This window comes from Felis catus, chromosome C2 (genome assembly GCF_018350175.1).
Source record: "Felis catus isolate Fca126 chromosome C2, F.catus_Fca126_mat1.0, whole genome shotgun sequence".
Classification (NCBI taxonomy): Eukaryota; Metazoa; Chordata; class Mammalia; order Carnivora; family Felidae; genus Felis; species Felis catus.
In genome coordinates, this window is record NC_058376.1 from 66,678,112 (window position 1) to 66,705,528 (window position 27,417).

At 34.2% G+C, this 27,417-nt stretch overlaps 1 protein-coding gene across 1 annotated transcript in view; it reads left to right on the top strand.

Moving 5' to 3' along the window:
* The window catches only part of STXBP5L (syntaxin binding protein 5L), a 386,205-nt gene that overhangs the window by 38,533 nt on the left and 320,255 nt on the right, over window positions 1-27,417 (top strand). Inside the window, 1 exon segment of the mRNA XM_045036998.1 lies at window positions 14,101-14,198. Within this exon segment, the coding sequence (XP_044892933.1) occupies window positions 14,101-14,198 (98 nt within the window).

A 27,417-nucleotide genomic window follows, 5' to 3' on the forward strand; every position in this document is an offset into this window, starting at 1 on the left:
ATTTTTTCTTGCCCTATATTTGCAAAATGAACTGTTTTTGCACATTCCAGGAAAATTAATAAATTAATGCTTTTGATCTTTATAAGTACCTTGAATTATAAAGCCATAAGAACTGTAAAGCCTTGTGTTGATCAGTTTTTTCTTAGCCTAACTTTCTAGAATGGCCCTGGGGAGAAGGAGGTAAAAAAGTATTTTACTGGTCTGTAATGTCATTTTTTTTTCCATACTCTGTGACTCAGAGATGAGAGATAACTACTGCTTCTCCTTTTTTGATACAATCTTACTGTTTCCTTTTTTTTTTTTAATTTTTTTTAACGTTTATTTATTTTTGAGACAGAGAGCATGAACAGGGGAGGGTCAGAGAGAGGGAGACACAGAATCTGAAACAGGCTCCAGGTTCTGAGCTGTCAGCACAGAGCCCGACGTGGGGCTCGAACTCACAGACCGCGAGATCATGACCTGAGCCGAAGTCGGCCGCTTAACCGACTGAGCTACCCAGGCGCCCCAATCTTACTGTTTTCTAATTGAAGCATGAGGAGGCATAAGGATCACTTGACCTTACTCATACCACTTAGTAAAGTTAGGAGAAGCATTTGGTTACTGGTTATTGTCTTTGTGGCTGCTCTAACTCAGTGACTGATCTTGATTCTACCCTAATTTGAAGCTTTATTATTTCTTATAATCCTTTGAAAGCCACTTCTATCTGGCTCTGGTTTTAAATTCATATCATGCAGTAGAGGCTAAAGCCTGGGATTGTGATGCCTCCCACTTTGGTTTTCTTTTTCAACATTACTTTGGCTATTTGGGGTCTTTTGTGGTTCCATACAAATTTTAGGATTGTTTGTTCTAGCTTTGAGAAGAATGCCAGTGTAATTTTGATTGGGATTGCACTGAATGTGTAGATTGCTTTGGGTAGTATTGACATTTTAACAATATTTATTCATCCAATCCATTAGCGTGGAATGTTTTTCCATTTCTTTGTGTCTTCTTCAATTTCCTTCATAAGCTTTCTATAGTTTTCAGCATACAGATCTTTTACATCTTTGGTTAGGTTTATTCCTAGAGTCTAAATGTCCATCAGCTGATGAATGGATAAAGAAGATGTGGTTTGCATAGACAATGGAATACCACTTGGCAATGAGAAAGAATTAAATCATGCTATTTGCAGTAACGTGGATGGAACTTGAGGGTATTATGCTAATACCCTCAGTCAGAGAGAGACATATCATATGTTTTCACTCATGTGGAACTTGAGAAACTTAACAGAAGACAATGGGGGAAAGGAAGGGGAAAAATAGTTACAATCAGAGATGGGAGGAGGCAAAAAATAAGAGACTCTTAAATACAGAGAACAAACTGAGGATTGATAGGGGGGTGGGAGAGAGGGGAAAATGGGTGATGGGCATTGAGGAAGGCACTTGCTGGGATGAGCACTGGGTATTGTATGTAAGCAATGAATCTCAGGAATCTACCCCCAAAACCAAGAGAACACAGTATACACTGTATGTTAGCCAATTTGACAATAAATTATATTTTATAAATAAATTTTAAAAATTCATATCGTGAAAATCAGGAGGTTATATTCTTTCATCTTGAGAGAAGATTAGAGTACTGAAAGGTTACATAGCTCTCACTTCCAAAGCTATCAAACTGTGTATTCACTAGTTTGGTGACCTTAGACAAGTTGATTAAATTTACTAAGGCTTAACTGCATCTGTAATGACTCCACCTATCTCATGGGGGTATAGAAATAAATGAATATTAAATGAAATAATCCATGTAAAGTATTTTTCATTGTACCTTGTACATAGTGAACAAATGGTGGTGACAGCAGCCTTGGGGACAATGATTATATGTCTATAGTCTTCATTTTTTGTTTCAATGTAGCAAGAGGAAAACTGTCATTTTCCAGTTCTTCACAACTGACAGTAAATAGACTGTGAAAGACATTGCAAAATGCTGTTCTGCAAGTAGATTGTAAATTTAGATCTTATTTTATTTGTAATGGAGGTTCAAAATGTCCACCCTCCCTATTACTGGAGATTTAAGAAGTTGGCATCTGAAGAAGAGAGGTGGCCCTCAAATACTTAAGGGCTATTTGTACTTATAGAAATAACAATAGTACCAGATATCTCAGTGGACTGTTTGACATGCAAGTATGTAGCTCACAAGGGAATCAAACTAAATAAACATTGAATCATCTTTAATAGTCTAACACCATAACTAGTTAGATAATTAGTCCTTTTGAATCAGGGAACATAACGCTATTATTTGTTTCTTTTAAGGAATATATTCTTAGTGAGAAATGCAGAACTACCTGTCATGTGTTTTTAGGTCTTCCATGGTTTCTAATGCAAGTATTTATATTAGGAGTATAATGGAATTGAAAAGGACCTTGACATAATTTAGTTCATTCTCTTTATTTTGTAGATGAAGAAATTGAGAGCTTAAGTAATATGTCCAGGTTAGATGGTGACAGAGCTGAGACCTGAACTAGCTCTCCTGATTCCTAGCACAGTATTCATTATTCTGTGTCATGCTGCTATAATTTTGCTTCACAAGATTTTTCTTTTCGTTTAAAAGTGATTTTTATTTTGGAATGCCTGCTGGCTCAATCAGTGGTGCATGTGACCCTTGATCTCGGGGTTGTAAGTTTGAGCACCATGTTGGGTGTAGAGAGATTAATTAAAATCTTAAAATGTGATTTTTATTTTGCTCCATGGCCAAATTATTTTTCTGTGACTACTAATTTTAATATTTATTTTATATCAGTGAGAAAAGATCTTTATATTCACAGAAATTTGTTATATGTATAGACATATAAAATAGATACAATAAAGGATGTACATATTTCTTTCAAGCATGATACAGAATTAATGTGCAATGTATTGAGATGATAAATAAATTAGGAATAGAGGTTAGTGTAGCCAGAAAGAAAATAAATGTTTCCGATAGGTAGACAGGTTTAAGTAGAAGTACTGAGATAGTAAGAAAGATGGAATGGAAGTGATGACAAGGAAAGATACTTTGAGTGAACAAAGAAAATGGCAAATTGGAGTTCTGAAAGAGGTCTAGAAGTGTATGATGATGAGGCTGTGTTCATTTGAGGCTGATGATATTAATTGGTGGTGGTCAGATGAGTTGAAATTGAAGGAAGAATGATGTACTCAAGTTGTATGTTAGATTGAAGCAAGGATATTAAAGACATAAGGCTGTTAATAGGGTTCTGAGTAGAGAGAAAAATGTATTAGCCAGATGATAAAATCACCTAAGAAGATAAAATTGAGTCCTAGGGATGGAAAGAAAAAAAAAAAAAAAACAGTTGAAGAACTCTGAAGAGAACAATCTGGCCACATTAAAGACTGTTCTATCCTTTAGTTCTGTGTCCTTACTGAATAATAAAGATGATAGAATTGGATACCCTTTGGGGTATACCCATGTTTGGTGCATGTTATTAGTGTGCTAGTATTCATATTACTTTCGTCAGTACATATTTGTGTATATATCTCTATACTTTTCACTAGTGAGAATTGGAGCTGTTCATAGATTATATGGTGTATTTTTTGAGGGTCTATTTTAACATACCTACATGACAGTATGAGAGAAGGTGATAGTATGAGGATAATGAGATAATATTAGAGAAAGTAAATGCATTTAATTTGAACTTGATTTCCTCATATTTTGAAAGGACACTTTTCTGTGAAGTTTAAGAACCACAAACTTATAAGCTGTTTATAGTTAAGCTCAGTGTATAAAGCATATTTATATGCATTATCTCAACTATCAACATGCATTGATAAGATTAACAATCAGACTATAGAATCAAAGTTACTATATGTATTAAACTGTTGCAATAAAAGTCAGTAGTTTTTTGAATGCCTATAAGTCTCTTAAGCTTGAAACAACAGAATCTCTGAATTCAAGTGGTTTGTTATATAATATGATAGGAAGAAACACAATTAGGTGGTAAAGAATAACATACTTTTACATTAGACTTAGTGATCCCCTAGTATCTATAACATATTAACTAAATAATTGTATGCATTAAAGATATTATCCAAATGTGGGTACTTGTTCTGTTCTAATGCCTTAGCATTATATAACTCGGTTGCATATAGTTACAATAATCAGTAAGGTGCTCAGAGGGAAAAGGGTGAAAATGATAGCTTTTGAACTTAAAAATAAATTTCAAATGTGCTTTCATTACTATTAAAGTTGAGAGAGTTCATTATTCTAGATAAGCATTCTATTTCAATATTTACAAAATATTTGGTAATATTCATCTTTATTTAAAATATAAGACAATAGGTTTTGAGGGGAATACTCCTTATATGCATAAATCATATTCATTAACTTAAAAATACCTAAATAATCATAGCACTTAACTAGCTAAGTGAAGGGGACAAATTAAAGGCTGGGTTCCTGCTCATGAAGGAGCTCAGGACTTACTTGGGAAACCAAAGGGTAAAAATCTTTCTTCAGTAATTTTTAAGAAGTGTTAAACTGTGGTGTTGGCTTAGTATTTTAGAAAGCATTTCATGTAGGAGTAAGGCCTTGACCTGGGATTTGATAGATAAGTAGATGAATATTTTATTTTTGAAAAATGATAATAATTAGGGCATTTGTTTATCACTTTGTATAGTTTTTCCACTATTAGGTTTTTGTAGATACTTTGAAAAGAGATGCTTTTAGTAGCTTGAATCATAGAACAATGATGAAAAAGTTTTTGAGGTATATAAACAAATAATTGCTTCTTGAATACTAAATTCTCATGGGATTTTGTTGTCAAAGCTACAACACAAACTAATTACATCAGCTCTGTATATCTAATGGAATTCTAACAGTTGTGCTCTAACTTCTGTGGTATTGAATAAACCTTGATATATATGAATATAATCCTGCTACTGATCAGATTAAATTCAGTCTAGTGAAAAATATTTTGAATAACCATTTTATATATTAGGAAAGATATTAACCAATGCTGTTGAATAAAACATTTGTTTTTAGACTTTTAACATATTTGACAAACTTCAAATTAACAACTAAAGATATAAATGGTGATTTCCCCCTAATTTTACTGATAATTGGTCATTGCTAATAGAAGTTACTGATTATTGTTTATTTACCTTGTGTCTAGAAAACTTAACACATTTTATTTCGTACCATATTTTATTTCTAAAATATTTTAGTAACCCTTTTTTTCTTAAATTTCCTGTATTTATGTGTATCATTTCAGTTTCCTTTCTTACTGAATTAGCTTACGTCAGTAAAACAAAGCTGAATAATAATGGACAAAATGGACATTTGTGTCTTCTCCCTGATTTTAATAGGAATGACTATAGCTTTTTGCTGTTTAGTATCGTGTTTGTTGTTATTTTCATTACTCTTAATATTTCTCATCTTTAAGTAATTTTCTTCTAATCCTGTTTTACATAAGATGTTTACTTGAATTGACTTTTGAATTTTCTCAAATGCCTTCCCAGAATTTATTGATATAATCATGAGGTTTTATCTTTTAATTTGTTGAGTTAATGAATGTCAATACATATCATGATATTGAGCTGGTTTTTTGTGGATTTAAATGAGATTAAGCAGTCAAATTCTAAATCTAACAGAGACATACTTTAAAATTTTATTTTCTCTTCCATGCATATGAGAGAAAAGAAAACATACCAATGATCCTCTTCTGGCTTTGTAAAAAACACTCACATGTATTTATATTTTTCTGAAAATGCTATGCCAACTTAAATATCATATCAGGGCAACACATTATTAAGTAAAACAACCAGTCAGAATTACATATACTCCTTAGAAACTCAAGACTATATTCACAAGAGATAGCAGCAATCTATAGAGTACAGACTCCTTTTTAGAACTAACATTTGCAAAGACATTTATATGCTGAAGAATATTATTTGCTTTTCTATATCTGTATGTTGCCAAGGCTTATTTTGTGAGCAGTTAGAAGTGCCTGTAGTTTCAAGACAAAGCCCTGGAAAGTTGAAAATCTAAGTTAAGGAAAGGCAAAGGATGAAATTTATTAGTAACAAATGGAATATGAGGTATATATATTACATATAATATATATATTCAGCACCTATACTTACATTTCTAGAATAAACTTTATTTAGTCATGGCTTTTCATTGTCAGAATATTTTACTGGTTTTAATCTACTAGTATTTTATTTAGTATTTTGTACCTATATTCATAAGTATTTACTTTAAAATGTTTAAAACAATCTGCAATTATATATATTGTGCAATATGATGAGTTTCCTGTGAATCACTATCACAATAAAAATAGAGAACATTTTCATTACTTGTGGTTCTTCATAGCATCCTTTTTCCTCTTTCTGCCTCTGGATCCTGGCAACAGCTGATTTGATTTTTTTGTTACTTGGAATTTTCAAATTTTATATAAATAGTCCCTCCTTTTCTTTCTCTTTCCCTCTCTGTTACTCACTCTCCCTCTTTCCTTCCCTCCTTCACTCACTCTCCTTCCTCAGGTATATATACCTGATGTGTTTAGGTATATATACCTGATGTGTTCAACATATTGAAAGATGATTTGAGCAATTGGGGAAAGGGTTTGGGGATGAATTAGTGACCAGAACGTAAAAACTAAATAAATGAAACTTAAAAAAGAAGGTAACCTTAGAGAACAAAAACATCTGTGAGGCAAAATAAGAGATTAATATCAATAAAGTGTTAACACTGATAGTTTTGATTTATTGGAAGTTTGGGTATATGGCAAGGATACTTGTATGTGTAATGAGGGGATGGGTGAAAAAGAGAAAATTGTTTTTCCTGAAAAGTCAGTAAGTAGCAATATAAAAATGTTCTTTTGAGACACATTAGGAAAAATACCAAAATAAATGGCAGAAATATTGACAAGTGGTTCCCTCTGGGAAGTAGGAAATAAGAGAGGTAAGGAGACAAATTACTTATAATTTTCAGAAATCCTTTAGATTTGTCTGATTTGTTAAACTGGGTGCATGATTGAGTGTTATAAAAATAAAACTAAAATAAGAAAAGAAAAAAGGATATAAAATTTCAGAATATTAATAAGTAAGCATTCCATTTCTGTTATGTCAACTTCCAAATATCTTATAAAATGGAGGTGTATTAATGCCTTATTCTTCTTTAATTTTAATAGCAACTGCCTTTAGATCTTTGAACGTGATAGTTTTCTCATTCTTTCAAGAAATTTAAAAGTCTTACTGAGAACTGGTACCAATACCTCAGTTGCCAATGGCATTCCCAGGAACAGGTACTTTACCATTTAGTGCAATTTTACCTTTTTATCACATTATAATGGGATTTCATAGGAACATGTTAAATTTGTTACCATTATGCTACTCAATGGTGTCATATGCCTATCATAGTCCTCTAACTTAGTCTTTTCCTTCATCCAAGTTGGCAGGAAATTATTAAGCAATACTTTCAGTGGTCCACGGTGACATCAAATTTACTTGATAAAGTTTCAACCAAATATTGAAATTGAGGGAATTTTACCACTGGTGAGAGTTGCTCCACTGTTACAATAGTAGTTTGGCTTTTGCTTACCAAAATATATTGTGTCCATGTGAAAGCCCTTTTTTGTAGGAGAGTAACCAGATTTCTTATCTCAAATTATTTAAACTTACTGAACAAATTCTGAGACTGCAGTTAATTTCCAATTTCTGGATTCAAAATCAGGAATGATTTACCTTACTATACCTCTTCTCCAGAGTGTAACATTTATAGACCAAACCAGTCAAATGTACTTAATCAAAATAAACATGTATTATATAATCATAAATCTTTATAAGCAAATTTTTTATCCAAAAGAATTTTTATATAACAAATTTGCACAATTGTAGTATTCTATCTTTTGTAAGCTATGTTATTTTTTCTAGCAAGTTTCTTCTATCTGAAAGTAGAGTGTTCCTATGAAATCTTTCATAAACCTAAATGACATAAAGCAAAGAAGCAACTACTATTAATTTATGTGGAAAAGTTTTTGAGCATTCCCAGACCCAAAATACAACCTCTCCTAGACTTTTCTAATACTTAGGACACATCTTGGTAACAGATTCACAAAATAAATTGAGATAAAGCACATATGCTCACAGACACAGTTTAAAGCTATGGCAGCTTGATGCTGAGATGCTGAGTGTAGTTCCCAGAGAAGGTGCTTGGTGGTGCCACTCTTGATGCTTGAGGCATGTGCTGCCTCTGTAATGGCCAGCTACAAAACAATCACTCAACTCTATTTTCACTTGTTGCCTTTTTTTGTAAAAGCAAAATCCTTTTTACATTTCTTTTGCTTGGTGAAAACAGGTACTAATGTAGGTCTTTTATAAAAGTAAAGTGGCACACATCAACTTTCAAAAGTATGGGACACCTGTATCTGGGAATTTCTAACAGTCACATTTGTGTCATTGGATGAAATCTGGTACATGATTCTAGGAGTTCTGTGCTCAGATTATGGAAATGATAGCTTTGGCCTATCAGTAGTATATGGAAATGATACATATAGGGATGAATCACCAATATGGTAGTGAGCTGGAGTCCTTTTAGTGCAGAATCAAAAGCCATTTAATTTCTTTCATTTTTCACACTAATGACCAATACTAGGCAACATTCCTCATAAATTAACTTGGTGGTCTAATAAATATTTACTTGCTTTTAGGAATGGTTGTGGTTTTTAGGATGCCAGTTAGGATGTAGGCCATAACAATTGTGGCTTACACGATACAAAATTTGTCTTTCATAAAATCTGTCCAAGTTTAAGCAACCCAGGACTGATTCAATGGCTTTATGTTATCTAGAGCCTAACAAGCCTCTTTGCTTTTATGAGAGACCTTTCTATCTTGTTACTCTGCTATCCTTAACCTGTGGCTTCTACCTCATGTTCTAAGATGGCTGATCCAAAACCTGCCATTGAGTACATTTTCCAATCAGTAGGAAGGTGAGAAAAAAAAATAGTAGTATTTGCCTTACTTTTAAGGCTTCATATCACTTCTGCTGTCATTCCTTTGTTCAGATTCTAATCTAGCCTGCTGTGGGGGCTCGGAATATAGTGTGAATTGGATTGCTATGTGCTGGGCTCAAAATTTTATTACTATAGAAAAAGGGGAAAAGAAGATATTAAGGAGCAACAGGCAGTCTCTTTCACAGGAGGTTTTAAGGCTGTTTTGAAATATTATAGTAGTATTAAGCTTAGTCCATCAGGCCAAATGTGAATTCTACTTTGTTTCATACTGCTCTCAGTTCCACAATGGTCCTTCTGTGTTCTCATTTATATACTGAGGAAATTGAAATTCAAACTAAACTAAAGCTAAAGCTAAGATGTTATGCTTAGATTCTGCCAATGGGAGGCACTTAGACTGGATTAAAAGATACAAAGAAAGTAAAAGTCATTTGCTTCTGGTAATAACTCTTGCACTGTCAGCAGTGAATACAGGTTTCTTTCATCTCAAAGGTGGTAGCAGCTTTCTTAACTTAGGGTAATATGACCAATCTTTCCACATATTCATAACCAGTTCTCTCTATTATATCTTTCTTTGCTTCAAGTATCTTTTGCTTCAAGAGCTATTGATATAGTTGGCTACCTCACCTCATCCCTTGTAGTAATTTCAAGGGAGAGTGCTATGAAATGAATTGTGTCCCCCTAAAATTCATATTTTGAAACTCTAGCCCCCAGTGTGATGGTATTTGGAGAGGGGACCTTTGGGAGTTAATTAGGGTTAGATGACACCATAAGGGTGAAGCCTTCATGATGGGATTAGTGGGTTTTTTTTTTAAGAATAGAGACTTCCTGGGGCGCCTGGGTGGCGCAGTCGGTTAAGCGTCCGACTTCAGCCAGGTCACGATCTCGCGGTCCGTGAGTTCGAGCCCCGCGTCGGGCTCTGGGCTGATGGCGCAGAGCCTGGAGCCTGTTTCCGATTCTGTGTCTCCCTCTCTCTCTGCCCCTCCCCCGTTCATGCTCTGTCTCTCTCTGTCCCAAAAATAAATAAACGTTGAAAAAAAAATTAAAAAAAAAAAAAAAAAAGAATAGAGACTTCCTCCCCGCATCATATGAAGATTCAGTGAGAAGGTGGCCATTTGCAAGCTAGGAAGGAACTGAATACCCGGTAACTTGATCTTGACTTCCAGCTTCCAGAACTGTGAGAAATAAATATCTTGCTTAAGCCACCAGTGTATGTTATTTTGTTATAGCAGCCTGAACAGACTAATATAGAGAGTGAAACAAAAGAAAACAAACAAAATAACATTAAGAAAAATTCATTTGTTGTGATGAGCACTGGGTGTTATATGTAAGTGATGAATCACTAAATTCTACTTCTGAGACTGATACTACACTATATGTTAACTAACTTGAATTTAAATAAAATCTTGCAAGAAAAAACAAGGAAAAATTATGTATTTAAAAACCTCATTTTCTTATTGATCAGCTTTATTGCCATCTTATTTCACCAACTGAGCATAAAGTATAGTATTTCAACAATCCTATCTGGCACTAAAATTGAGAATTTTTTTACCTTGACATGTTTGTTCTAGACTCTGTTCTACATTTTTCTCTTGCTTCATTTATTTTTACTGAATTTATGTCATTCTATTGATAGCCTTCATTCTTTTGAAATCAACCACATACTCCACAGATTTTTCTATTCTGTACATTCCATTAAATGGAATCATATAATATATGACTGGCTTCTTTCATTTAGCATAACGTTTTCAAGGTACATCCTGTGTAGCATGTATGTGTACTTCATTCTTTTTTTATTAATGAGTAATATTCCATTGTATGGATATACTGCATTTCATTTATCCATTCATCAGTTGATGGATATTTGAGTTGTTTGTACTTTTTGGCTATTCTGAATAATGCTGCTGTGAACATTTGTATTGAAGTTTTGGGTGCATTTATTTTTCATTGCTCTTAGTTATATACCCAGGAGCAGAATCACTGGGTCATAGGTAACTCTATATTTCACACTTTGAGGACCTGCCAAGCTATTTTCCAAAGATTTTATACATGATTTTATATTCCCACCAGCAAAGTATTAGACCTCCAATTTCTCCACATCTTTGTCAGCATGTGATGGCATCTATCTTTTTTATTATAGTCATCCTAGTGGCTATACAATTGTATCCCATTGTGGATGTGATTTACTAATGCTGTTGAACATGTCATCATGTGCTTATTGCTCATTTGTATATATTCTTTGGATAAGTGACTATTAAGATCCTTTGCCCATTTTTATTATTGAGTTGTGAGAGTCATTTATATACTCAATATAAATTCCTTATCAGATATATGACTTGTATGACTTGCAAATATTTTCTCCCATTCTGTGGGGTGTCTTTTTACTTTCTTGATAGTATCCTTTACAACATAACAGTTTTTAGTTCTCACAAAGTTCAGTTTATCTTTTTAATTTTGTTGCTTGTGCTTTCAATGTCAGATTTAATTGCCTAATCCCAGTTCACTAAGATTTAAGCATACGTTTTCTTCTAAGATCTTTATAGTTTTGGCTTTTGCATTTAGGTCTGTAATCTATTTTGAGTTAATATTGGAATAAAGTAAGTAAAGGGTTCAACTTCATTCTTTTACATGTGGTTATCAGTTGTTGCAGCACCATTTGTTGAAAGACTATTCTTTCATTCATTGTTGAATTGTCTTGGAACCCTGATTAAAAATAAATTGACTAAAAATGTGAGGAGTTGTTTATGGAATCTCAGTTCTGTTCCACTGATCTGTCTGTCCTTATGCTAGTATCTCATTGCTCAATTACTGTAGATTTGTGTAAGTTTCGAAAACAGAAAATGTGAATCCTCCAACTTTCTTTTTCAAGATCTTTTTGGTATTCTGGATCATTGAATATCCATAGGAATCTTAGGATCAATTTGTTGAACTTTGCAAAAAATGTCAGATGGGATTTTGATAGGGATGGCATTGACTCTGGAGATGAATTTGGGGAGTATTGTCACTTTATCAATATTAAGTCTTTTAATCCATGATATGGGATGGCTTTCCTTTTATTTGTCTTTAATTTTTTTCAACAATGTTTTGTAGTTATAGCATGTAAGTTTTGCACTTCTCTTCATTTTGTTCCTGAGTATTTTATTCATTTGGATGCTATTATAAATGAAATTGTTTTCTTAATTTCATTTTTGGATAGTACATTACTAGTATATAGAAATATTATATTTGTACAACTAATTTTGAAAACTTACTGAACTCCTTTATTCTAATAATTTTTCATGGGCAGCTTTAACAAAATTGGCTCTGAACCCAGGGCCAAGGCTAGCAGGGTTGGAGTGGGCAAATCCCCAGGAGAACTCATGGGCATGGCATACTGCTAGCAGGTTAGTTAGCAAGGGTCTATGCAGCCTTTCCTCTGGCAGATGACCCTGTGTTTATGCTGGGGTGGGGGCGGGGGATGCTGGGGGGAGGAAAATGATGCCTGCCAGCTCCCTCATTTTCAGAGAAGTAATCTAACAGACTCTGAGATCAGCATGAACAGATCTGTCTTCTGTTTGCCCCTTGTGTTGTGTTAATTGCCATTTTTATGTTGCTTCTTTGCCTCTTCTAAGGGCAGCAACCCAGCTATCACTTGCCCTCCTGGCTAGCCCAGTGCTGAGTCAGCTGACTTTTAAAGCTCCAGGCTCCAGGGGAATTCATCCCCTGTGATTTTCAAAGCCAAACATTATGAGGATTAGTACCCGCCCCCTACTGTGGTGCTCCCTGGTGCTAGGGCCCATTTCTCTTCCCTGAGTGCACAGCTCCTGCCCTCCTGCAGGCAGCCTCCTTCTGCCTTTCTGTCCTTGCTAACCATTCAGAGATGCAGCTTCTTTTCTATTTTTAGTTGTAGAATTTGTTCTGACTTTATTCAGATCATAAGGGTTTATTTACTTGGATGTGGATGATATCTAGGTGTAAACATGAGATGGTGTGAGCTCAAGGTCTTCCTACTCTACTATCTTCCCAAGCTCCTTCTAGAATCCCCTTTCCCTGACCTATGTGGGTCCTCTATTTCTTTGAAAAGTTATATTTCATGTTGAAATTAATTCCTGTATATTATTGGATATCCTTATGTTAGTTTTATCATCTTTATGATATTATCAACTCTATATATTTTTTTCCATTGTGTGACTATGAAAGCTTTCAAACATACAGAGGAATTGAAAAAGTTATATTGTGAACATTCATGTATACACACACCTAACATACATTCTCACCACCTAGATTTGACAGTTACCATTTTGCTATATTTGCTTTATCATATATGTCTATCCGTCTGTCTAACCATATTACTTCTTTGGATGCCTTTCGAATTAAATTGCAGGTGTCAGTACACTTTACCTCTTAAAACCTCAGTGTGCATATCATTAACTAGAGTTAAATATTTGTTAATAATACTTTTTTCTTTTTTTGACATTCAGTTTACATACAGAGAAATCATAAACTTTATTGTACAATTTGATGAGTTTTGACCAATGTATACACTTGTGTAATCCAAACTTCTATCAAAATATAGAATATTACCTTGACTCAGTAAAGTTCCCCCATACCCTCATCCAGTGAGTTCTCCTCAAGTCAATCACTGCTCTGATTTTTTTAACCATAGATTAGTTTCGCTTGTTCAAATTTTAATATAAATGTAATCATACTATATGCACCGTTTTGTGTATTGCTGCTTTTATTTAGCATAATGTTTTTGAGAATCATCCATGTTGTTGCATCTGTTACTAGTTTTTATCTTTTACTGTTGAGTAGTAGTTTATTGTAGGAGTATACCACATTTTTGTTTTTTGATTCTCTTGTTGGACACTAGCACCTTTTCCAGGTTGTTATGTATAAAGCTATTAGGGGCATACTTACACAAATTATGTGGCCATATGCTCTTATTTTCTTGGATACATAAATAGGAGTGAAATATAGGTCATAGGACAGATAGTGCTTGTGTCATTTTACACTCCTACCAACATATGGTAATTTTTTTTTAATTAAAATACTTATTTTAGTCATTATGGTAGTTGGATAGTGGTATCTTGTGATTTTAATTTTTATTTTCCTGGTGATTATTTTTACTATCTGCTCTCTTTCAGACAGTTCGGCATGGTTTTCCTTATCAGCCCACAGCATTAGCCTTTGATCCAGTTCAGAAAATCTTGGCTATTGGGACAAGAACAGGTGCTATACGAATGTATCCTTAACTTTTGGTTCAGTATTTGTTGTATTAATACCAATTACTTTTCCTTAAATATTCAGGTAAGTGAAATATGACCAAATAAAGTTGATTTATTTTGAAATGAATAATGATTGTGAAAACCCACAATGTCCAGTTTATTGGCATATTTTTAATGTCTGTGAGAGAACTATTAATGTCCTATCTTGAATTCTTGATATTGGTAATATTTGTTTTCCCCCCTCTCTCTTTTTGATCGGTTGTATTGATTTTCACAAGAAACAATTTTTGGCTTCAGAGCTTTCTTATATTGTTTTCCTAATGTGAGTTTTATTGATTCCTGCTTAGATCTTTTTATTTTTTTCTTCTGCTTAACTTCGAGTTAATTTGATCTTTTTTTTCTATTTTTTTAAGGTGGAAACTGAAGTTATTGATTTGAGAACTTCTTTTCTAATACATGTCTGTAGTGCTATAAATTTCCTCCCAAATTATGCTTTAGTGTCATTCCATTTTAATTGAATTTTTTATTTTGATACTTAGGTTGTTGCTTCCATGAGATACAGATTTAATTGTAGTTGCAGGAAATAATACAGAAAAACCCCATGTACTCTTCATTCAATTTCCCCCAAAAGTAATGTCCTACAAAATTATGGTGTAATATCACAACCAAGATACTGACATTGATATTCTCAAAATACAGAGTGTTTCAGTTACCACCAAGATTCCTCACATTCCCCCCTTATAACCACATCCTCTCCTTCCAATTCTCCCACCCCATCCCTGATTTCTATCACTAATTTGTTTTTCACTTTAGTAATTTGGCCATGTTAGGAATGTTATATAAATGAAATCATACAGTATGTAACCTTTTGGGATTTGCTTTTTTCTTCTCTGAAGATTCATCCAAGTTGTTGTAAGTATCAGTATTTTTTTTTTAATTGTTGAGCAATATTCCATGGTATGGAAGTACCACAGTGTGTTTAGCCATTCACTTATTGAAGGACATCTGGGTTTCCAGTTGGTGGCTATTATGATTAAAGCAGTTATAAACATTTATATATGTGTTTTTCTGTGAACATGTTTTCATTTCTCTGCCCAAAAGTGCAGTTAGAGGGACTCTATGGTAGTTCAAAATTTAGTTTTATAAGAATATCCCAAACTGTTTCCCAGAGGGGTTGTAACATTTTACATTCTGTATCTTCACATCATTATTAGCGCATCTTGTTCTTTTTTTTTTAAGCCATTCTGATAATTTGTAGTGATATCTCATTGTGGTATTCTTATGTATTCTAGATACTACTCTTTTGTCAAATTATTTCTTCTAGTCTATAGCTTGACATTTGACCCTCTTTACAGGATTTTTCAGAGTCCAGTTTATCATTTTTTCTTTATTGATTGCGCTTTTGGTATCACTCCTTAGAACTCTTTGCCTAACCCTGGATCTTAATTTTTAAATTTTTTTTTCTAAAAATTATATAGTTATACATTTTGTATTTAAGTACAGTTCTATTTTGAGTTAAATTTTTATTTGTATTGTCTTTGGTTCTGATATTGGGGTATTATTAGCTTCATAAAGTGAACTGAGAAGTGTTTCTTCTTCTGTTTTCTGGGAGAGATTGAGTAAAATTGGGGTTAATTCTTTAAATGTTTGGTATTATTCTCTAGTGAAAATACCTAGGCTTGGAGGTTATTTTGAGAGATTTTGTATTACAGATTCAATGTATTTAGTAGTTATAGGACTCTTTTGGTTTTCTATTTTATCTTAGTTGAATGTTGGTTATGTGTAGTCAGTCTTACTAGTAGTTTTTAAATTGTATTGATTTCTTTTTTGAGGAACTAGCTGCTTGTTTGATTTCCTCCATTTTCTTTGTTTTCAATTTTTTCTGGCTTATTATTTTTATTTAATAAATCATCATTATTATTTCTTCCTTCACTTTTCTTTGAGCTTACTTTGCTCCTTTTTTCTAGTTTCTTGAAGTCAGAACTTAGACTATTGATTTGATATTCTTCCTCTTTTCTAAGGTATGCATTTAGTGTAATTCTCAGCACTGCTTTAACTGAATCCTGCAAATTTGATATGTGTGTTTTCATTTTAATTGAATTATATGTAGTTTTAAAAATTGTCTCTGAGGGGTGCCTGGGTGGCTCATTCGGTTAAAGTGTCCAACTCTGGATTTCAGCTCAGGTCATGATCTCATGGTTTTGTGGATTTGAGCCCTGCTTTGGGCTCTGTGCACTGACCATGTGGAGCCTCCTTGGGATTCTACCTCTCTCTCCAACCTTCCCTAGCTTGTGCTTTCCTTGTCTCTCTTAAAATAAATAAACTTAAAAAAAATTGCCTTTGACATATCTTGAGACCATGAATTACTTAGAAGTGTTTTAATTAATTGGGAAGTGTTTGGAAATTTTGTCTTTCTGTTATTGATTTGATTCCACTGTGGTAAACACACACACACACACACACACACACACACACACACACACACGCATAGTATAATTTCAGTTCTTTTAAGTTTGCTAAGGTTTGTTTTATGGTCTTGGATATGGTCTTTCTTGGGGCATGCTCTATGGACTCTGGAAAAACATGTGCATTCTTGTTGAGTGGAATGTTCTATATTTGTCAACTAGATATTGTTGGTTGAAAAAAAAAGATTTTGTTGGTTGATTGTGTTGTTGAGTTCTATATCCTTGCTTATTTTCTGTTTGATGATTCTATCAAATCCCAAGAGAAGAGTGTATTAAGATCTCCAACTATAATTTTGGATAAATTTATCTCCTTTTCCAGTTCTATTAGGTTTTGCTTTCTGTATTTTTGAGGCTCTTTGGTTTGGTATGCACACATCTAGAATTCTTGTCTTCTTCCTGGATTGATTCTTTTATCATTATGTAATGTCTTTATTGGTCTCCAATAATTTTCTTTGCTCTGAAATTTACTTTGTCTCATATTAATATGGTCACTCCTGCTTTTTAAAAAAATCTAATATTTGCATATTCTATTTCCATCCTTTTGTTTTGAACTTAAATATGTCATTGTACTTGAAGTAGTTTATTTGTAGATAGCATATTGTTAGGTCATTTTCTTTTTTCCTTTAATTGAGCTATAATTGACATTAGTTTTAGGTGTGCAAAATATTGATTCAATATTTATATATCTTGTCAAATGATCTCTACAATAAGTCTAGTTGATATGAATCACCACACACAGTTGCAAAAATGTTTTTCTTGTGATAACTTTAAAAATTTCTCTTAGTAACTTTCAAATACACAATTTATTAACTATAGTCACAATGATATACACTATATTCCCTAGGTCTTACTTATTTTATAAGTAGAAATTTGACCTTTGACAACCTTCACTGACTCCACCCAACTCCTACAACCCAACCCCTACCTCCAACAACTGCCAGTCTTTTCTCCGTATCTGTGTTTGGTGTTTTTTGTTTTTTGTTGTTTTCTTTTGTTTTGTTTGTATTTAAGGGATATCATACGGTACTTGTCTGAAATATTACTCAGTGTACTGCCTTTCATGTCAATTCATGTTATTGCAAATGGCAAGATTTCTTTCTTTTTTATGGCTGAATGATATTCCAGAGTGTGTATGTTTGTATGTGTATGTATTTTCTTTTAATCTATTCATCCATAGCAGACACTTAGGTTGCTTCCACATCTTCTTTATTATAAATATTCCTGCAATGAACATGGAGTGCATACATCTTTCAAGTTAGTGTTTTGTTTCCTTTGGATAAATACCCAGGAGTGGAATTTCTGGACCATATGGAAATTCTATTTTTAATTCTTGGAAGAACTCCATACTGTTTTCCATAGTGGCTGTGCTAATATACAGGCCCACCAACAGTGTACAAGGGCCACCTTTTCTCCACATCCTCACTAACACTTGTTATTTCTTGTCTTTTTGGTAATAGCCATTCTGATAGGTGTAAGATGATATCTCATTGTGGTTCTGATTTGCATTTATTTGATAATTAGTGATGTACCAGTTAGCCATCTGTAGATCTTCTTTTGAAAATATCTATTCAGATCCTCTGATTCCATTTTTTAATCTAATGTGTTTTTGTTTGTTTATTTTACTATTGAGTTGTATGAGTTCTTTATATATTTTGGATATTGATATGTGATTTGTAGATATTTACTCCCATTTGGTAGATAGCTTTTTATTTTGTTGATGGTTTCCTTTGTTGAACAGAAGCTTTTTAGTTTGATGTAGTCCTACTTGTTTAGTTTTGCTTTGGCATCATATCCAAAAAATCATTGCCAAGAATGATGTCCAGGAGTTTACTGCCTTTGATTTCTTCTAGGACTTTTCTAGTTTCATGTCTTACATTCAACTCTAACCATTTTGAGTTAATTTTTGTGTATACTCTAAGATAGTGGTCCAGTTTTATTCTTTTGCCTATGGCTATCCAGTTTTCCCAGCACCATTTATTGAAGAGACTGTATTTTTCCCCATTGAGTAGTCTTGGTTCTCTTATCAAATATTAGTTGACCATGTATGCATGGGTTTATTTATGCACTCCTGGTTCTGTTTCACTGGTCTGTATGTCTGTTTTTATGCTAATACCATAATGTTTTGATTATTGTAGCTTCATAATAAGTTTGAAATTAGGAAGTGAGATGCCTCTAGCTTTTTTTTTTTTTTAACCAAGATTACTTTGGCTATTTGACATATTTCGTGGTTTCATACAAATTTTAGGATTGTTTGTTCTATTTTTGTGAAAGATGCCATTGGAATTTTTATAGAGATTACATTGAATCTGTATATTGCTTTGGGTAGTATGAATTTTTTTTAAAAAATGTTAATTCTTCTAATCCATGAGCATGGAATATCTTTACATTAATTTGTGCCTTCTTCAGTTTCTTTATCAATATCTTATGGTTTTCAGTGTCCAGGTGTTTCATGTCCTTGGTTAAATTTATTCCTAGGTATTTTATTCTTTTTGGTGGAATTGTAAATGGATTGTTTTCTTAATTTCTCTTTCTGATAATTCATTATTTGTATATTGAAATGCAACTGATTTTCATATATTGATTTTGTAGGATCATTTTATTTTTAATCTACCATGTCAGTCTGCTTCACTTAATTGATATATTAAGGTAATATACTATCAGGTAATTATGTGTTGGGGCTTAATTCTGCCAATTTATTTACTTGTTTTCTGCTTGTTTCCTCTCTTTTTTGTTCCTTTTTGTCTTTTCTTATTTTCCTGGGAGTTATTTTGAACTTTTTAAATAACTCAATCTTGAATTATTTATATTGTTTTGAGTATATTGCTTTGTAGAGTTTTCTTAGTAGTTGCTCTTGGTATTACAACAAACATACATAAATTATCACGGTCTACTGGTATCAACATTTTTTCACTTCGAGGGAAACTGCAGCCTTACTTTCATTTAGGCCCCTATGCCCTCTCTACTTTTATAGTATAGTTATTTTATATATTTTCTGTAAATGTCTTGAGCAGAATCATATCAGATGGTGCTATAATTTTTGCTTCAACCATCAAATGTGACTTAAGAAACTCATAAGAAGTAGGCGCGCCTGGGTGGCTCAGTCAGTTAAGTGTCCAACTTCAGCACAGGTCATGATCTCATGAGTTCAGGCCCTGCGTCAGGCTCTGTGCTGACAGCTCAGCCTGCTTTGGATTCTGTGTCATCTTCTCTCTCTCTGCCCCTCCCCTGCTCATGCTCCATCTCCATCTGTCTCAAAAATAAATAAACATTAAAAATTTAAAAAAAGAAACTTATAAGAAGTCAAATAATATACTATATTTACCCAAAATTTTACCCATTCTTATGTCCTTTCTGAAGTTCCAAGACTTCTTTTACCAGGGTTTTTAAGGTGAAAATAGGGGATTTTGATTTGAGAACTTTCATTTCCTTCTGGTTAGAGAACTTTCTTTAGACTTTTTTAAAGGGTAGATTTGGAAACAAATTGTCTTAGTTTTTCTTCATCTGAGAATATATTTATTTTTCATTCCTCAAGGATATTTTTGCTGTATATACACAGTTGATAGTTATTTTATTACTTGAAAAATGTTGTACCACTTTCTTCTGGCCTCTGTAGTTTCAGATGAGAAATCTACTGTCATTCAAATTCATGTTCATTCATAATGCTTTGTGTCTGGCTGCTTTCCAGAGCTTTCCCCTTAGTTTTCAGAAGTTTAATTATGATGTTTCTTGACATGGATATTTCTGGGCTTATCTTATTTGGTGTTTGCTCCACTTTCCAAATATGTAGGTTTAAGTATTTCACTAAATTTGGGAAGTTTCCAGCCATTATTTCTTATAAAAGTTTTTCAATCCCACTGTCTTTCTTCTCTCTTTCTGGGACTCCAGTTATATGAATGGTAGATCTTTGTTCTTGTCCCCTAAGACTGTTTATTGTGCTTCCCTAATCTAGTCTCTTCCTTCTTTTGTTCAGATTGGGTAAATTTTATTGATCTCTCCCCAAGTACAGTGATTTTTATACTCTGTCATCTCCACTCTACTATTGAACCTATCCAATTTTATCTTGGTTATTATATTCTTCAGTTCTATGATTTTATTTCCTTTTAGGAATTTCTATTTGCTGATCTTTATTTTCATTTGTTTCAAGAAGATTCATAATTCCTTATTGAAGGATTTCTGTGATGGCTATTGAAAATCATTTTCAGATAATTATGGCATCTGATTCATTTTGATTTTGGCATGTATTGATTATTGTTTCTCATTCAAATGTCATTATCTTGGTTCTTAGTATGATGGGTGATTTTCAATTGTTTCCTGAATATTTTGGGTATTATATTAGGAAATTTGGATGCTACTAATAACTTTTTTTAAACCACTAAGTCCTCCCATTGAAGTGTAGCTTGAGGGCCAGGTGGGTGTGTATATTCAAATTTTGTGGTGAGCCATGTCAACACCTCCTCCCCTCCAGCAAAAGTGGGTACTGACTCATACCACCTCATTTTCTGATGTGTGGGGTTGGAAGTTCATCTCCCTGTGGGGGCCCAGTGACATCAGGAGAGATAGGAAGCATGGTATCAATCACTCCTTGAACTGCCTTGTTCTAACTCACTAACGTGAGTAGAGGTTCAGCTCCTAGTAGGATCCTTTGACACAGTATGTGTGCTGACTAGACCTGATTTGCCCACCTTGTTCAGTGTTATGGCCTATTGCTTATTGTCAGGTGGATGTGGATATTCAACTTCCTAATGATTTCCCTGCTGATGTGGAAAACTAGTAGTGTATGTGTGAAGCCTTACGTGTGTGTGAAGTTCCACCTTGAAGTCCCACCACCAATGAGTTCCATCTCATTCAATCTTGTTGTCTCTGGACTTCATTGATGCTACCTTGGTAGTAGAATTAGAACGCCTCTTTTATGCTAGGAAGGGGATGTAGGACCAAGTGCTCATTCAAACTCACTAATACCATCCCATCAGGTTGGAGTGTTCCCACCTGCCTCCATTAGTCTGGAGATGGCAGGTCAGCATCCTGCTTAATGCACTAATACCACCTGACAGTGAAACAGAGTGCTACCTGCTTCTGCCAGGCAGGGGATAGATGATTAACTCCCTGCTTGTGTCCCTAACCACTCTCTGCTGAACAAATTGGAGTGTGCTCTCTGAAGGGTGGGGTTAGGATAAGTGGAAGATCAGTTCCCTAGTCAACCCTTTTGAACTATGTGGAGTCCGGGAGAGGAGAGTTTTTCCTTGTTGTTTGCTACTATAAGGTGGGTGATGCCAAAATTTGTTTTTAGGATATCCTGTCTTCTCAGTCCTTTGGCTGGGAAAATTGCCTTTTCATGGAGTTTTTGGTTTTGTTTCTGTTTTCCTTTTTCTACCAGTTGATGGTTCTGGGTTGGAGACTTCTGTGGTGCATTGTCCAGGATATATGAGACACAATAAGGAAACCCAAGGAAATCACTGCTGTGTCACTCTCCTGAGTTGCTTTGCCGTTCCTCCTCCTTTCTATCTTTTAGAATTTTCCTCTGCTTGTTTGGAATGTTATATTCAGGGGTTTTTTTGTTTGTTTTTTTTTGTTTTTGTTTGTTTTTTTTTAGGTTGTAAGAGGCAGAAACTGGGAGGAATGGAGCTACTTCATATTGGGAGATTTGGAATTCTTCACTCTCAAATTTTAATATGTTGTGTTTTCATTTCATTCTGTTTCTTTATTTTTAAAACAATTCTAAACTTTTATTTTTATTTATTTTTTATGAAAGTAATTTTATTTAAGTTTTAGTTCACATACAGTGAAATATTGGTTTCAGGAGTAGAATTCAGTGATTCATCACTTACATACAACACCCAGTGCTCATCATAAAAAGTGCATTTTTAATACCCATTACCCATCTAGCTCCTTCAACCCCCAGTTTGTTCTCTATCATTAAGAGTCTCTTGTGGTTTGTTTCCCTCCCTCCTCTTTTATTTTCCCTCTTCCCATATGTTTATTTTGTTTCTTAAATTCCACACATGAGTGAAATCGTGTGGTATTTGTCTTTCTCTGATTGACTTATTTCATTTAGCATAATACAATCTAGCTCCATCCATGTGGTTGCAAATGGCAAGGTTTCATTCTTTTGATGGCTGAGTAATATTCCATTGTACATTTATAGTACATCTTTTTTTAAAAATACTTTGTTTCTTTTAATACTTTGTTTAGAGAACAAGAAGGGGAAAAGTGGAGAGAGAAAGAGGGGAACAGAGGGTCTGAAGTGAGCTCTGTGCCGATAGCAGAGAACCTGGTGTGGGGCTCGAACTCATGAAGTGTGAGATCATCACCTAAGCCGAGTCAGATACTTAACTGAGCCATGCAGGTGCCTCTTTACCATATATTTTTTAGCCATTCATCAGTCGATGGACATTTGGGCTCTCTTCATAGTTTGACTATTGTTGATAAGGCTGCTATAAACATCGGGGTGCATGTACCCCTTTGAATCAGTATTTTTGTATCCTTTGGGTGAATACCTAGTATTGCAGTTGCTGGATTAGAGGGTAGTTCTATTTTGTTTTTTTTTTTTTTTTTTTTTTTTTTTTTTTTTGAGGGAACTCCATATGCTCTCCAGAGTGGCTGCTTCAGTTTATATTCCCACCAACAGTGCAAGAGGGTTACTTTTTCTCCACATCCTCACCAATACCTGCTGTTTCTTATGTTGTTCATTATAGCCATTCTGATAGGTGTGAGGTGGTATCTCACTGTGGTTTTGATTTGTGTATCCCTGATGATGAGTGATGTTGAACATCTTTTCATGTGTCTGTTACCCATCTGGATGTTTTCTTTGAAAAATGTCTATTCATGTCTTCTGCCCATTTCTTAACTGGGTTATTTGTTTTTTGGGTGTTGAGTTTGCTAAGTTCTTTATAGATTTTGGATATTAATGCTTTATCACATATGTCATTTGCAAATACCTTTCCCCATTCTGTAGGCTGCCTTTTAGTTTTATTGATTGTTTTCCTTCGCTGTGCAGAAGCTTTTCATCTTGATGAAGTCCCTTTGTCAAAGATTAGTTGACCATATTGTTGTCAGTCCATTTCTGGGTTTTCCATTCTGCTCCATTGATCTATGTGTCTGTTTTTGTGCCAGTACCATACTGTCTTGAGGTTGACAGATTTATAACTTGAAATCCAGAATCATGATTCCTCCAGTTTTATTTTGCTTTTTCAGGATTGCTTTGGCTTTTAGGATCTTTTTGTGGTTCCATTCACATTTTAGGATTGTTTATTCTAGCTCTGTGAAAACAAAAGAGGAAGGACCTCAATAAATAAAATCATGAATGAAAGAGGACATATCACAACCAACACCACAGATATACAAATGATGCTGCAAAACATAGGGGTGCACATATCCTTTCAAATTAATGTTTTCCTGTTCTTTGGGTAAATAACCAGTTGTGTGAAAACTGGTTCATAGGGTAATTCTGTTTTTAATTTTTTGAGGAATTCCATACTGTCTTCCACAGTGGCTGCACCAGTTTGCATTCCCACCAAAAGTAAAAAAGAGTTCCTTTTTCTCCACATACTCACCAACACTTGTTTCTTGAGTTTTTGATTTTAGCCATTCTGACAGGTATGAGATGATATCTCATTGTAGTTTTGATTTGCATTTCCCTGATGGTGAATGATACTGAGCACTTTTTCATTTGCCTGTTGGTCATCTGTATGTTTTCTTTTTTTTTAACTTTCAATGTTCATTCCAATATAGTTAACATATGGTGTTATATTAGTTTCACGTGTACAGTATAGTGATTCAACAATTCTCAGGGCTCATCATGATAAGGGTACTCTTTATCACCTATTTCAGCCATCCCTCTACTCACTTCCCCTCTGGTAACTATCAGTTTATCAGTTTGTTGTCTATAGTTAAGAGTCTGTTTATTGGCTTCTCTCTCTCTTTTTCTTTGCTTTTTTTATTGTTTCTTAAATTCCACATCTGAGTGAAATCATATGATATTTGTCTTTCCTCTGACTTATTTCACTTAACATTATGCTATTTACCTCCATCCATGTTGTTGCAAATGGTGAGATTTCATTGCTTTTTATGGCTGAATAACATTCCATTGCATATATATACCACATCTTCTTATCCCTTCATCCATTGATGCACACTTTGGCTGCTTTCATAATTTGGCTATTGTAAATAATGCTGTTACAAACATAGGGGTGCATGTATCACTGAATTAGTGTTTTAGTATTTTTTGGGGGAGGGATAAATATCCACTATTTGGGGGGGGATAAATATCCACACTATTACTGGATCTTAGTGTAGTATTTTTTTTTTAACTTTTTTAAATCATTCTTTAAAAAAAAAAACTTTATTTAAATTCAAGTTAGTTAAGGTACAGTGTAGTACTGGTTTCAGGAGTAGAGCCCAGTGATTCATTATTTACATATAACACCCAGTGCTCATCCCAACAAGTGCCCTCCTTAATGCCCATCACCCACTTAGTCCATCCCCCTGCCCACCTCCCTCCAGCAACCCTCAGTTTGTTTTCTATATTTAAGTCTCTTACGGCTTGCCTTCCCCTCTGTTTTTATCTTATTTTTCCTTCACTTCCCTTTGTTCATCTTTTGTGTTTCTTAAATTCCACATATGAGTGTAGTCATATATTTGTCTTTCTCTGACTTATTTTGCTTAGCATAATATACTCTAGTTCCATCCACGTTGTTGCAAGTGGCAAGATTTCATTCATTTTGATTGCCAAGTAGTATTCTATTGTATGTATGTATGTATGTATGTATATATATATATATGTATGTATATACATACATGTATGTATATATATATGTGTGTGTATATAAATATATAAATATATATTTATATTTATATATGCATGTATATACCACCTCTTCTTTATGCATTCATCAGTCGATGGACTTTTGGGCTTGTTCTATAATTTGGCTGGTGTCAGTAGTGCTGCTATAAACATTGGGATGCGTGTGCCCCTTTGAATTAGCATTTTTGTATCTATTGGATAAAAACCTAGTAGTGCAATTGCTGGGTCATAAGGTAATTCATTTTAAATTTTTTCAGGAATTTTCTTACTGTTTGCCAGAATGGCTGTATCTGTTTATACTCCCAGCAACAATGCAAAAGTGTTCACCTTTCTCCTCATCCTTGTCAACATCTGTTGTTTCTTGAGTTGTTAATTTTAGCCATTCTGACAGGTGTGAGATGGTATCTCATTATGGTTTTGATTTGTATTTCTCTGATGATGAGTGATATTGAGCATCTTTTCATGTGTCTTTCAATGTGTCTATTCATATCTTCTGCCCATTTCTTCAATGGATTATTTGTGTTCTGAGTACTGAGTTTGATAAGTTCTTTAAAGATTTTGGATACTAACCCTTTATCTGATATGTCATTTGCAAATATCTTCTCCTATTCTGTAGGCTGCCTTTTAGTCTTATTGATTGTTTCCTTTGCTGTGCAGATGTTTTTAAAATTTTTTTTAATGTTTATTTTTTGAGAGAGACAGAGTGTGAGCAGGGGAGGGGCAGAGAGAGAGAAGGAAACACAGAATCTGAAGCAGACTCCAGGCTCCGAGCTGTCAGCACAGAGCCTGCTGTGGGGCTGGAACTCAGAAGCTGTGAGATCATGACCTGAGCCGAAGTCAGATGCTTAACTGACTGTGCCACCTAGGCGCTCCTGCTGTGCAGATTTTTATCTTGATGAAGTCCCAAGAGTTCATTTTTGCTTTTGTTTCCCTTGCCTCTGGCAATGTTTCTAAGTAAGAAAAGGTCAAAGAAGTTGCTGCTTGTGTTTTCCTCTAGGATTTTGATGGTTTCCTGTTTCACATTTAGGTGTTTCATCCATTTGGAATTTATTTTTATGTATGGTGTAAGAAAGTGGTCCAGTTTCATTCTTTTGCATGTTGCTGTCTAGTTTTCCCAGCACCATTTGATGAAGAGGCTGTCTTTTTTTCATTGGATACTCTTTCCTGTTTTGTTGAAGATTAACTGGTCATACATTTGTGGGTCTATCTCTGGGTACTCGATTCTTTTCCCTTGATCTATGTATCTGTTTCTGTGCCAGTACTACACAGTCTTGATAGTTATAGCTTTGTAATACAACTTGAAGTCTGGAATTATGATATGTCCAGCTTTGGTTTTCTTCTTCAGACATTACTTTGAGGGGCACCTGGGTGGTTTAGTTGGTTAAGCATCTGACTTCAGCTCAGGTCATGATCTCACAGTTTGTGAGTTTGAGCCCCTCATTGGGCTTTCTGCTGTCAGAGAGCCTGCTTCAGATCCTCTGTCTCCTTCTCTCTCTTCCCCTCCATCACCCCCCCCTCTCAAAAATAAGTAAACATGAAAAAATCATTTTAAAAACCCCATTACTTTGACTATTCAGGGTCTTTTCTGGTTCCATACAAATTTTGGGATCATTTGTTCTAGTTGTGTGAAGAATGCTGGTGTCATTTTGATAGGGATTGCATTGAATATGTAGATTGTTTTTGGTAGTTTCAACATTTTACCAGTATTCTTCTCATCTATGAGCATGGAATGTTTTTCCATTTCTTTGTGTCTTCTTCAGTTTCTTTCATAAGCTTTCTACAGTTTTCAGCATACAGATATTTAACCTCTTTGGTTAGGTTTATTCCTAGGTATCTTATGGTTTTCGATGCAATTGTACATGGGATCAATTCCTTGGTTTCTCTTTCTGTTGCTTCATTATTGGTGTATAGAAATGCAACTGGTATCTGTACACTGATTTTATATCCTGCAACTTTGCTGAATTCATGTAT